The sequence below is a fragment of the Prionailurus bengalensis genome, chromosome D3 (genome assembly GCF_016509475.1).
Source record: "Prionailurus bengalensis isolate Pbe53 chromosome D3, Fcat_Pben_1.1_paternal_pri, whole genome shotgun sequence".
In the NCBI taxonomy this organism is placed as follows: Eukaryota; Metazoa; Chordata; class Mammalia; order Carnivora; family Felidae; genus Prionailurus; species Prionailurus bengalensis.
In genome coordinates this window covers 58,487,340-58,499,977 of record NC_057356.1, presented here as the reverse complement: position 1 = coordinate 58,499,977, position 12,638 = coordinate 58,487,340, and the positions used below count along the sequence as shown (strand labels likewise).

Below are 12,638 nucleotides of genomic sequence, written 5' to 3'. Positions count from 1 at the left end.
AAGGTTCACAGCCTGGTCTAGCCTCCTCTCCCATGCTCTGTTGGCTCAGTAGGCAGAGAATCCCATTTCCTGAAGAGTCTGTGAATTCCCAAGAGGCCTCACCAGGTGTGTTTCTGAGGATACCTCAGCACGTCACAGGAGAGTGAGCATGACAGCTTTGGTGGCTGCTGAGCCGAGGCCCCTGCACCACCCTCAAAGCTGGGAGCCCCCACCTCTACTCCTGTGAGGAACAGCAATGAGCAACAGGAAGTCAAATCTAACTTTTCAGAGTGGGGGTTCTGTGTGTACCACCCCCTTTCCCTACACATGAGAGGCCGGCACGTGTCCAGTGGGTGAGGCTTGGGCACCCTCTTCTCCCCTGGCCACCCTGAGCGCCACCTCAGCCTCCACCTCAGGGTGCCCGCCGTGCTCTGCAGGACGCTGTGATGGCAACTTGTCCTCCTGAAGCCACCCCCTCCCCGCCAAGCTGCCATCCCCCCAGGCCTCCGCCCTCAGCAAGGGAGCAGATGCAGTCCCTTCATGCAAGCTGGAGTCAGCGGTTAATATCTGTTTATCCATATCTGCTTCTTTAAAAAGAGCCATAGTGAGACGTGACATTGGACTGGCTGGAGAGATCCCTTGAGAAGAGCCGGGTGGGGGCTCCTCTCTATAAGCCTCTATAAGGCTGGTCACTCCTGGCAGAGGTGCAGAGAGACGGAAGGAAGGACTCTGCCCTCTGACCTCCTGACCACCAAAGGGAGGCTTATGTTTATGCCGTGCTCTACAGTTAGACAGCGCTGCGGAGGTTGTTGGTACTCTTTGACTAATAGGTCTCCCTATTTGAGGGGGATTACTCTCCCTGTTTGTAGATGAGGATAATGGGGTTCAGAGAACAATCAGTAAGTGACCCTTGGCTGGTAAGGGTATCCCCCGAAAACAGCTTCCTGTCTGGAACCGTGCATCAGTGATGGCTTTACGGGAGAAAGCAGGGGAGTGACAGTAACCAGAAGGTCTGACGCTAGGGAAATGGGCTCAGAAAGCCTTGGAGGCCTCCCAGCAGGGACCACCTATCACCTCTCAGGGGCAACCTAGTCCCCCCACCACTATGGAATGCCAGAATGCCTCAGTGTCCTTAGTGCCTTGGTCAGCACCCAACAGCCCCCAGGCACTGCTTCCCTGCCCCCCTCCTACTGGCCCTGCAAAAGTTGCCAGAGGCGGGGATTCAATGCTCTTGACAAATATGTATCGAGATCCTGCCCTGCTGTGGGGCCTTGAGAACGAAGCAGGAATAGGACAAAAGCAAGTCCCTGAACTCCCTTGCAGGTTGGGAAAACTGACAATCAAGGAACAAACATGTAACGTTAATAGCTCAGTGGGGAGGAGTGCCAAAGAGAAGAGTAAACAAGGCAAGGGGTCAGAGAGTAAGTGTGTGTTGGGGAAGGGTATTGTGTGAAAGGAGGTCAGAAAGGGCATCTCTAGGTCACATTTAAGCAGAAACCTGAGGGGAGTGAAGGAGCAAGCCATGCATATAGGGGGGTAAATGTGGTTCCAAAAGTCCTAAGGCAGAGTGTGCCCTGCAGGGCTGAGAAACAGGAAGGAGGCAAGGGGGTGAGCAAGAGGAAGAATTGAAGGAGGTGAGCTCAAGGGTGGAGATGTTAGGGAGGGTCACATGGAGTCTGGGGGGGTCCCTCAAAGATTCTGATTGACAGAACCTGTGAGCTCTCCCAAAAATGTGGCAGAAATTCCTAGAAGCTGGAAAAAAGCAACAGATTCTTTCTTTCTTTCTTCTTCCTGGGATCCTTCCCTTGTTATCCTGGGTCATAACAATGTGGTCATTTTCTCCACCTCATCTTCCTTCCCCCTCCACTTCCTCCCCTTCCTCCCACCTCTTCTTACTCCTCCCTGTACCATCTCCTCCTTCCACCTTCCTCCTCTTCTGGTTCTTCCTTCTCCTCCCTCTCCACACCTGCCCCTGACCTTGTCCCTAGCTGGCTTGCCTGCATGCAGTGAGACAGTGGCTGCCTCCCAGTTGCAGGCAGGCACAGGCAGAGGACAAGGCCAGGGAAGGGACAGGAGGAAAGAGGCCCCCAGAGACGCAGGCAGCAGCACGAGGGACAACGTCATGGGGGCCTCTGACCGCTATTCATTTCAGTCCCCTGGTGTCTCCATCAATAACCGTCTGCCAGGACCAGGGGGGAGGAGTGGGGAGAGGGGGGAGAAGGCAGGGTGACCTGGGTCTGGATAGGGAGGGATGAGATGGGAGTGGGGGAGAGGCTTCTTGGAACTCACACCTCCTCTAGGCCTGGGGCAAGAGTTGGAGGTGGGGAAGGTACAGAGCCTACAGGTTGCTGAGAGTTTCTGCCTCCCAGGTTTCTCTCCCTGTTTCCTCCCTCCTATCTTTATATCCCCTTTGCACCTACATTCCCTTCCATCTCCTCTCTGAAACCAGGAGGGGAAGGGAGTCGGAACTAATTGCTACACTGGAAGAGGAGGAAGGGGTTTTTACTGGGTGATGGAGGAGAAAGGAACTGTGGAGGATGCTGGGAGTGCACTCTGTGCCAGGGCACCAAGAAGCCAGAGCAAGCCTGGTAACAAGGGTTGGCATAGGCACCACCAGCCTGCAGACCTCATAGGAAGAGGGCCCGGGCCACAGGGCCTGGCACACAGTGGGTACTTGAGAAGTAGTTAACAAATGGCCATGAGAATGACCAAAGGGCCAGCTGTGTGTGGTCAAGAAGTGAGGTTGGCTTGAGATGGACTGGACAAGTCAAGACGGGCTGCTTGGTGTCAGTAGAACTTGATCAGATTCTTGGAAGATGGATGGGATTGGAAGATGGGAAAATGGGGAGAAAAGAGCATGAGAACAAAGCAAGGGGGGCAGTGGAGGGAAAGAAGACAGTGAAACAAGGGAGGAGACAGCCTGGAGGGGGCCATCTCTGGGGCTTGAGTGGCTTTAGAAAATCTGAGGTAACAGTTCCCCAGGAGACTCAAGCCTTCTGCTGGCCAAAGTTGACTTTCTGACTTCCCCCATGGCCCAGGTCTTGTAGGCCTCTGAGGCCATACTCGGCCACATCTGCAGACAGAGGACGAGGCCCCTAACACGGGGCAGTTTGAGGGAACTGCCCAAGAAACTCTCCCACTAGCAAGCATGCTCTTTGCTTTGTCACCATGCCTGAAGGGCCAGCATTAAAAAGTCACCCCTTGAGTTAGGTACGTTGTTCTGTAAAATCCAGATTCCCTGGTGAGGCACCGTCAGAGTCACTCAGGGGGAAAACTACACTGGAGTGACCTTGGAGACCACTGGGTCAACCCTCTCAGTTCACACCCGAGGAGACTGAGGCCACAGAGGGAACAGCATTTGCCAGGGTCACCTAGAGAATTAGAAGCACAGCAAAAGCAGGCCTCAGGTCCAGTACTGTGCATTGGTGGGCTGGACATGCCCAAGAAGCCCTTTGACTAGGAGCGTTTTGAAGCATCACAGTGGTACATGTGATGACAGGGGACACATGGATAGCCCCATTCACTTTATTAGCACAACCAGGCCTGGGGTCCTCCCTACAGATGGAGACTATTCGGCAGACCAGGAAGGTCCCTCCTTCATCCCTCATAGAGCAGCCGGCAGCACTCTTAAGGGGCCAGAATGAATTCATGGTCAAACGTGACTAGAGGTACTGAGGGTGAGGGCTGGAAGCTGCCCCTTCAGGGAGGTACTGGGGCTTGAGCTGAAACGGACAGAACAGCACCCTGGGGAGGAAGGAGGGAGAAGGCCGAGCTAGCGCCTGAGGCATCAGGGCAGAGGACAAAAAGAGACCCACGGGAAGAGGGGGCGTGGTGGGGGGGGGGGGAAGATGCAGGGTGGGGAGACTTCAGCGAGTGAGCAAAACAAAAAAGCAACGCAAGGGACAAAAAGCCGACAGGAAAACGGAGAGGCAAGAAAGCTCGAGTAGAGTGCACAGGGGAGGGGGGGGGAGAGGGAGAGAGAGAGAGAGAGAGAGAGAGAGAGAGGTGGGGAGAGGGACCTAGAGCGGGGAGGGGCCCAGACTGGAGGGCGGGCGAGAGGGCGCGTCGGCGGCCCGGGGGCGCCCCACTGACCCTTCTCGGCGCTTCCTTCCCTCCCCAGGCTGCGCTTTCCTCACCTACTGCGAGCGTGAGTCAGCGCTGAAGGCCCAGAGCGCGCTGCACGAGCAGAAGACCCTGCCCGGGGTAAGTGGCGCCTGCCGAGGCGCGAGCGACGGACGCGCCGACAGGGGGCGACTTCGGGAGGCCGGGCTGCGACGCTGCTGGCCGGGGGATCGCGGGCCCGGGCGCGCGCCTGCTTTCGCTCGGGAGCTCGCGCTCCCCCTACTCCCGCCCCGCGCCCCGCGCCCCTAGAAGCCCCGAGGCGCCGCGCGGGGGAGAGGGCGCGTGGGCGCCGGGCTCGGAGCTCGCCCGGCGGCCTCCGCACTCCGCCGTCCAGGCCCGACGGAATCCCGGGCTGAGGGCGAACTCCGCCAAGACCACGGAGCTGGGGCTTGGCTCCTCCCTGGCCCTCCCGGCGCCTCCGATCGGGTCCCTGATCCGCACACTGCCCGCTCGGGCAGCCGGGGCGGAGACGCCGGGTGCCCTGGTTCCCCGGAACCCGGAGCTGCCTCCGCCGGCCCCACGGGGCCCCTGGTAGCCGGGCCGCCTGAGCACCCGCCGATAGACGTCGGACTCAGGCTGTTCCTGGGGCGGGGGTGGGGGCGGGGGCCGGGGCGGGAGGGGGCGCCTCCGCGCCCAAGCTCGGCGCCGCAAGTGAGATCACCGCGGTTTATTTAAGGAGCCAGCCCTCGTCTTTGATAAACTATCGCGCCTCGGCCCTGGTTTATAGCTTCTGTGCGGGGGAGAAGAGAATTATTTATGGCCCCCCTAACTGGGTGTGATATCAGCCATGGCTATTATCGAGGCTAGTTCATCACCATAAAATAAGAAGTGTTCCTCGGGTCAAGGGTCTGCGCGGTCTCTCCTGTGGGTTCAGAGAGATGGGGGGGGGGGGTAGATATACGGCTCACCGAGTATCTAAAGATAAATGGAAAGATGTGAGTGTTTGTGGACATAATTTAAAGAATTTACAAATATACCGTGTTTAAGCTTATACAATGGACACTGCAGGGGAGCACGTGTATTCTGTATGTATGCTCACCAGTGTTTACACATGCATGTTTACATTGTTACCAAGCAAACCTGTACGTAAACACACCTTTCCATTTCTGGCCCACAGCGGGAAAGGTTAACCAGGTAGACTGAAAATGCAACCCTGGGTCGGGACAGCCTTCCCTTGCATCAAAGATCCTTTTTTTACCCATTTAGGGGAGGGGAGGGCCTTCCTTCCATTAAGACAGCTTTGTATTGTATTTTGGTACTTGTGATTGCAAAGCACGGGGCTGAGTCATCTTAATAACATACCCGCGGATGTAAATGTATGGAAATCATGCACCGCACAGGTTTTTGTGTGGAGCCTTGCTCTGGCACGGTGGCCATTCCCCAGTTGGTTTTTTAGTGGCGCCGCTACATGCACATATATTATAGTAATTACTTTCTGGGTGCCCTCTGTAAGATGGCAGAAATATGCTCCACATCGCCCCATGTTATGTGTGAAGCATAAAGCCATATTGTAAGATAATCAAAGGCTTCTGAGAAAGGTTTGTGCTGATTAATAAAGTGTTTATGGTACTTTGTTTTGGGGAGACTGTGATAGATATTTTAGAGCCACCCAAATGGAATAGAAAATACCACATTGTTTTTGGGAGGCTCTTCATCAGCTTGAGAGAGATTGCCAGGGAGTTTCATGATGGCTAAAAGCTGGGAATTAGATGGGGAAACAGAAAGAGAAGGTGGGAGGGACAGGCTCAGGATTTTGAAGGGGGAGAGAACGGGGATTGGGAGAATTTCAGTAGCAAGTGTGGATTGTTCAGATTCTAACATTAACTTGTGGTTGTTTATTTTACATATAATAGAATAGCTAAATGATGGAGTGTATTAGTTCTTTAATAATTTATAGAAATACTTTGATGTTGCAGTAATTACATTAAAGGTCACATATCAAAGGTAATTTGGTTGAGCAGCTGTGATGGTTTCTCAGAAGCAATCAATACCACTGTCCGTGGTGCTGATTTCACCAAGGGGCCTGCCAGATTAAAGCAGGCTTATTACCAGGCAGAAAGGCCCAGGGGAAATCAGGAGCACATTGGAGCGACGCGCCAGCCCCCCTTCCACCGATAATTAACACTGTTCCCCATAATCTGTGCTAATCCTTCATACTGGGAGATCCAGTGGCATTTTTCTGAAATCACAAAGACAAGTTGGTAAAGTTTGGGAGAAAGGACAAAAGAAACATGAATGTATGTTGGGAGATGGGAGGGGTGAGGAGAAGCCAACGGTGGAGCTAAAACATAGCCTAGAGTCCCCTTGCAGTGCCTGGAAAGCCTGTCCTTTCTTCAAAGGCCTCACAGGGAGACTCATGGCCTCAAAGACCTCATCACAATTCTCAGGAAAGGCACAGCCTACAGCAGGAGGGACAGAAAGAAAAGACAAGACTGAAGCTCAAACTTCCCAGGGCACATTGTCCCCACACACACACTCACATGGAAAAAAGTGAAAAACAAAATGACCACATAAAATTATGCTTTAAAGTGGATTCCAGAAGGCAGAACTGGTGTTATTATTGTTGGTCGATTCTCTCCTTTGAGATTGGAGAAAACTTAACACTAGCAAATACAGGGACGGGACCAAGCAAAATGCTCTCACCCACCCAAATAATGGGTGTTCCCACCAATTGAGGCTGTGTCCATGGCCACCCGTTAGGTTGAGGGGGCACAGAAAGATACCTCTTCTTACTTGACCACACTAGGTGCCCCAGTGAGTGAACTCTATGTCTGATTAAGGAGAAAGAAATTGAAAAAAGAACCTAGAAAACTGGTAACCTCTGCAATTTGGGCACTTTTCCAGACTTCAAAATCCATTAAAATCAATCCATTAAAACCAGCCCTCCAGTTTCTCACTGAAAAGAAAAAGAGGGGAGAAAATAATGCAGACAACCCATTCTGTTTCCCAGCAAGTTACAGAGCTAGCCTGTTGGCAGCAAGAAAAACAATCCCACTGTTGTCACACACACACACACACACACACACACACACACACACACATCACTATCACCAAAAACAACAACAAAACAACAGAGACAGAGCTAAAGATGTCCTCATTTGGGGACTGAGAAGGGGAGCTGACATTTCTCTTGGAGTAAGTGGAATCTCAGAAACCATTCCTCAATGGCTGTTCTTACAAGTCAGAGGTCAGTATCCCTGTGTACCAGCCTAACCAAAGCCCCTAGCATGGCTTATGGAGTCATCCCTGGATCAGTATCACATATGGATTACTGTTTTTGAGTTCAGCATGACTTTGTTAGAATGTCATCAGGGTCCTTTTGAACAGTATCTTCTGCCAGAATCTAGGCAAAGTGATCCCGCTTTTCTAAACTCTTCATTTCTATCTCTTCTTCATACTTTTTTTTTTAAGAGGGAGAGAGATTGAGCAGAGGAAAGGGCCAGAGGGAGGGGGAGGGAGAGAGAGAAGAAAGAGAGAGAATCTTAAGCAGGCTCCACGCTCCCATTCGGGGCTCAATCCCACCACCCTGGGATCATGACCTGAGCCATATTCAAGAGTGGGGTGCTCAACGGACTGAGCTTCCCAGGTGCCTTTCTTCCTTGCACTCTTGATCTCTTATTCCTGACCTTCTGCCCCTCTCCAGCCCACTCTCTTCCATGTACGATGTTTGTTCCACTATTTGTAGGGTATAGTCCACATGGGGCAGTTTCTCAATCCATCAACAAATATTTCCTGAGTGTGTGCCGGGCACTGTTCTAGGCATCCTGGCAGATACAGTGATTAGAAAAACTCATCCCTACCCCTCTTGGAGTTGTCCATCAAGTTAGGGACAGAAGCCACACACACGAACAAAAATATCGTCAATAACACAAGATAGCGGGTTATTATAAAGTGGGTAGGGTAGACAATTGCTCAATAACAACAATTAATATTTCTTAAGCACTTATTATCTGATGGGCATGAAATAAGCATGTTATCTGCATTACCTCATTTTATCTTCACAACTACCCTATGAAGAAGATATCAAGATCATCCCCTACAGGCTTCGATTAAGAGACCCAGGCTTAGATAAAGCAATTTGTCCAAAGTCACACAATTAACAAATGGCCAAGCCATGACCAGCACCAGGTCTACTACCCAAACCCAGGATACTTATCTCTTTTTTTAGTGTTACCTGTTGCTTTAGAGGGGACCCGGATGACCGTGGGGTATAGGAGTTGCTCAAGGGTTTTGTTCAGGATATGGGCAGGTTGGGAATAGAGAGTTGGGAGGAAGACAGCTATGTCAGATGAGAGCACTGGTCTGAGAACAGCCTGTAGACAAGGCATGCATGACAGGTCAGGAGCTGTGAGCTGGGCTGGAGAGGTCCACTCTGAGAGCTCCCTGGGACCTAAGTGTGCACAGGAGGCCTCTTGGAAGGATTCCATTCCTTAAAATAGGCCCCTGCTGCTTAGTCCTAGTCCCCCCAACCCCTGCCTTTCAGAATTTTCAGGCAATTGTCTTCAAGGAAGACCCCATCTGTTTCCAAAGTTAGAAATGTAAGGCCTCTGGGGAGAGACTCTCATTAGGAAAACCAGGCGACAAGGCCAGTAGTGGCCAGCACTTTGCTCCTCTGACAGCAGAAAGGGCTCCTCACCAGGACTGCTGAGGGGGGAGAACTGGGTTCAGTTATCAGGAGGCCAGGAAGCAGCCAGAAGAGGGAGCAAGCAGAGAAGAGGGGAGGAGAGGGAGCTGGGGTGGGGGGTAGGGGGGGGGAAAGGGTGGGAGCTGTATCTGTTTGGTAAACATTAAAGTTCCAATTCACTAGTTAAAGATTGGCTTTTATGCCCTCACTCCGGCAGCCCAAGAATACAAAGCAAACCAACACACTCCTCTCTGTCTGTCTCCCACCCCTAGCCCTGGATTCAGCCCAGTAGATAAGCAACATCACTGCCATCACACCTCCGGACTCAGGTCTCTATAACTCGGGACCTGTCATTTCCATGGAAATTCAGTGTGACCTTCTTGGAGTGTACCAGGAAAGATTTAAAATTAAAAATTAAAAAAAAAAATAAATAGAGGCACCTGGCTAGCTCAGTTAGTAGAGCCCACTTTTTCTTTTTTTAGCTTTATTTTTATTTATTTTGAGAGAGATAGAGAGCAGGTGAGGGAGGGGAGAGAGAGAGAGAGGGAGACAGAATCCCAAGCAGGCTCTGAGCTGTTGGAGCAAAGCCCAATGCAGGGCTTGAATTCATGAACCCTGAGATCATTACCTGAGCCAAAATCAAGAGTCAGACACTTAACTGACTGAGCCACCCAGGTGCCCCAAGCACACAGCTCTTAATCTCAGGGTCATGAGTTCAAGCCCCACGTTGGGCATGGAGCCTACTTAAAAAACAAAACAAAAACAAAAACAAACAACCTTCATTGGATTTCTGGCCCCACTGGCTCAGGATGCCTCTATCTTTGTCCCTCTTCCCCGCTTTCCTTTGCCCAAATCCCAGCTTGTCTCCCATTCTTTCTCTTTCTCTCTTTTCTTTTTATGCCTGGTTCCTCCTCCTTTCTCTCCCTTCTGGTCATTTTTCTCTTCCTCTTTTCCCCTTTCATTTTCCACCCTTTCTTCATTTACCCTTCTCACTTGCCTCTCCTGGCTCTCTCCTTTCCTCCTCCCATCCTCTCCCTCCATCCCACCCCACCTCCACCTTGACATCCTCAGATGCTCTAGTGGGACCTCCACCAGCTTTCCTGGGGCTTCCCTGATGAGGCCCGTCTCCCTCCTGACAGCCCTGCCATGGAAGGATCCATCCAATTTTATGTACAACTGTAAAGATGAATGATAAGTAGAAAGGATGCAGGCAAGAACAAGATGAATAAATTATAAAGGGCAAATGATGACAAGACAGGGGTCCCCAGAGACCGTGATATGATAACAGAAACTAAAAGACGAATTTATGATGGATGTAGTTAGCATGTACGGAAGCTGTTAATTCTTCAGGGTAGTTTTACAACTTCTGGTGATTGGCGCAATCAAAGCGTTTCATTTTAGAGATATGATGTATTTCCACTTGTCTGTCCTCTGGGCACAGGGTTGGTGTTTGTCTCTATGCAGTGAGCCTGGGTCCCATCAGCACGTGCATCTTCTTCCCCAGCCGCTGCCACCTTTGTGCATCTCTGCTTTGAGTGGTGGGGTCACAAGCCAGATCCCTGCATGCCTCCAGCTCCCTGGCCCTGCTGTCTTTCTTCTTAGCGAGTGTGTAAGTTTGGGGGCTGCTGTAACAAAATGCTGCAACCTGGGAAGCTTAAACAACAGCAGTTTATTGTCTTACAGTGCTGGGGCTAGAAGTCCAAGATCAAGGTGTTGGCAAGATTGATTCCTACCGAGGGCTGTGAGGGAGAATCTGTTCCAGGCCTCATGCCTCATTTCTGGGAGCCTCAGGCGTTCCCTGGCTTTTGGATGGCATTCTTCTGTGGTGTCACATCATCTTCCCTGTAGGCGTGTCTGTCTGTGTCCAGATTTCCCCTCTGATAAGGACACCAGTCATATAACCTCATCTTAACTTGATTACTTCTGCAAAGACCCTATGTCAAATAAGGCTACTTTCATGGGGACTGGGTGGAGGTTAGGACTTCGGCATCTTTTTGGAGGGAACACAGTTCAGCCCATGGCGCTGAGAAATAGGCAACTCTTTGGCTCTTCCACGACAGGGAGGAAAAGTCTTCAAAAGAATTTGGATTGTGGTGGGCAAGTGGGGGGCGTGTCCCACCAGACCTTGCTCTGCATCTCACCCTGGCCTCGATTTTTTTCTTTCTCTCTTGGGGAAATGAATCACATATCTTCTTTTCCTATATTTCTTAAAAACGACTGTTCATCTGTCCTTTTAGAACATCAGTTCTACACTTGAGAGCAATTTTGCCCCTCAGGGGACAGTTGACATTGTCTGGAGACACTACTGGCATCTGGTAGGTAGGGGCCAGAAAGTTGCTACACATCCTACACTACAATGCACAGGACAGCGCCCCCCTCCCCATAAAGAATTATCTGGCCCCAAATGTCAATAGTGTCAAGGGACCCTAAGGGACCCTAGGCCCTGTGTTAGGGCCAAGGGCGAGTGGAAAACACACAATTAGGCCTTGAGGCAGAGCCTTCCTCTCTCTTCTTCACTGGCTCTCCTCACTTGGGGGACAAACCCCAGGGTCCTTAGAGTGTCAGAGGTGGGAGAGTTTAAGGGGCACACCCCCCAATGGCGAAAGCATAGAGGGAGTAATGGGTAGCAGAAGAGGGCAAGGCTCACCTCCAGGCATTAAAGATCATTTCTTTCTCCAGCTCCTCCCTTTGCAGGATCCCCATTCTGCCAGGAAACAGATCTGGCTGCCTCTCAGCCTCTCAGACCGTGCCACAGACAGGAGGGCTGGGGCTAAGAGTATATTATGCAGAAGGGAACACCAGAGTTCCCATTGGGAAGTCAGAAATGCCTTAAATCCGGACACCAAGCACCAGATAGGGACAGGGGCTACCGTGGCACCCTCTGATCTTGCCTCCTCTCTTCCACACCAGGCCTTGGCCCAGCCCACCTTCCTTGCTTCCATCCAGAGACTTCTTTCCCCTTCCCACAGAGAAATCTGAGTCTTCCTCCTGCCTGGGCCTTTGCCTCTCCTAAACTGCCCACTCTCCTCTTCTCTGTCCCTGCCCACACTGGCCTAGGTGGGAAGGTGTCCCCATGTTTCAAGCAAGTGACTCTTAACTCCCATAGGGAGTCATTCCCAATTGGTGGGCTGCCTTGTCCTAGCAAAGATGGGCAACACTGGGTGATGATGGCAGGAAGCAGTGTGGTTCCCTATTCTTCAATTATTCATGAGAATACTTGCTGTAAAGCGAAAAGGGCTCAAGTTCAGGGGGATGAGGTCTCCCAAGGTCCCAGTTTATTGTGATTCAGTTCGTGTTTTGATCAAAGGCGGCTGTGGTCTTCTCAATTAGACCACCAGGGGGCACTAGGCAAGTGGCTTCCTCCCCTGGTGGCTGAGTGGGCACAAAGCAAGTGGGCCTGGTGTGCCCAACGTCGTGTTCAGCACAGAAGAGGCAGAATGATGCCAAAGGCACCACTCCACCCACTTACAGCACTTACAACCTGTAGTGAGGACACCGACCAGCTGGATGACTTGGGACAAGCCACCTGGCCTTTCTGGACCTCTTAATTCTATAATGAAAATCTTACGTGTAAGACCTTCATATGCTGTGGATTGCTGTAAATAATCCAAGGATTATTATGAATGACAAAACAATGAAGTGAGTGTGAATGACCTCAGGGTCAATACATTGCTACAGTAAAATCTGGTGACTCCTAATTCATACATGAAATAGTCACAGGACAATAAAAATATAAAATGGTCGGATGTCCAATTTGGACCCTACTTCCTGTTACATTTCAGAAAAGCAAGATGACCGTGACCTGGAATGACCAGAAAGGGCTCCATGGAGGGGAGATAGGATCCAGGTGTGTGTAAGGGAGAAGAGATTGGAAAGGTAGTAAGGTGGGAAGATTCTGGGGAGCGAGGAGTCT

The 12,638-nt window shown here is 51.3% G+C and overlaps 1 protein-coding gene across 50 annotated transcripts in view; it reads left to right on the top strand.

The window, feature by feature from the left end:
- CELF4 (CUGBP Elav-like family member 4) overlaps positions 1-12,638 on the top strand; it is a 297,443-nt gene that overhangs the window by 71,698 nt on the left and 213,107 nt on the right. For all 50 annotated transcript variants that reach the window (XM_043558680.1, XM_043558697.1, XM_043558655.1 and 47 more), the window contains exon 2: positions 4,100-4,182. In XM_043558680.1, coding sequence (XP_043414615.1) covers positions 4,100-4,182 — 83 coding nt within the window. The remainder of the gene's footprint in view (positions 1-4,099; positions 4,183-12,638) is intronic.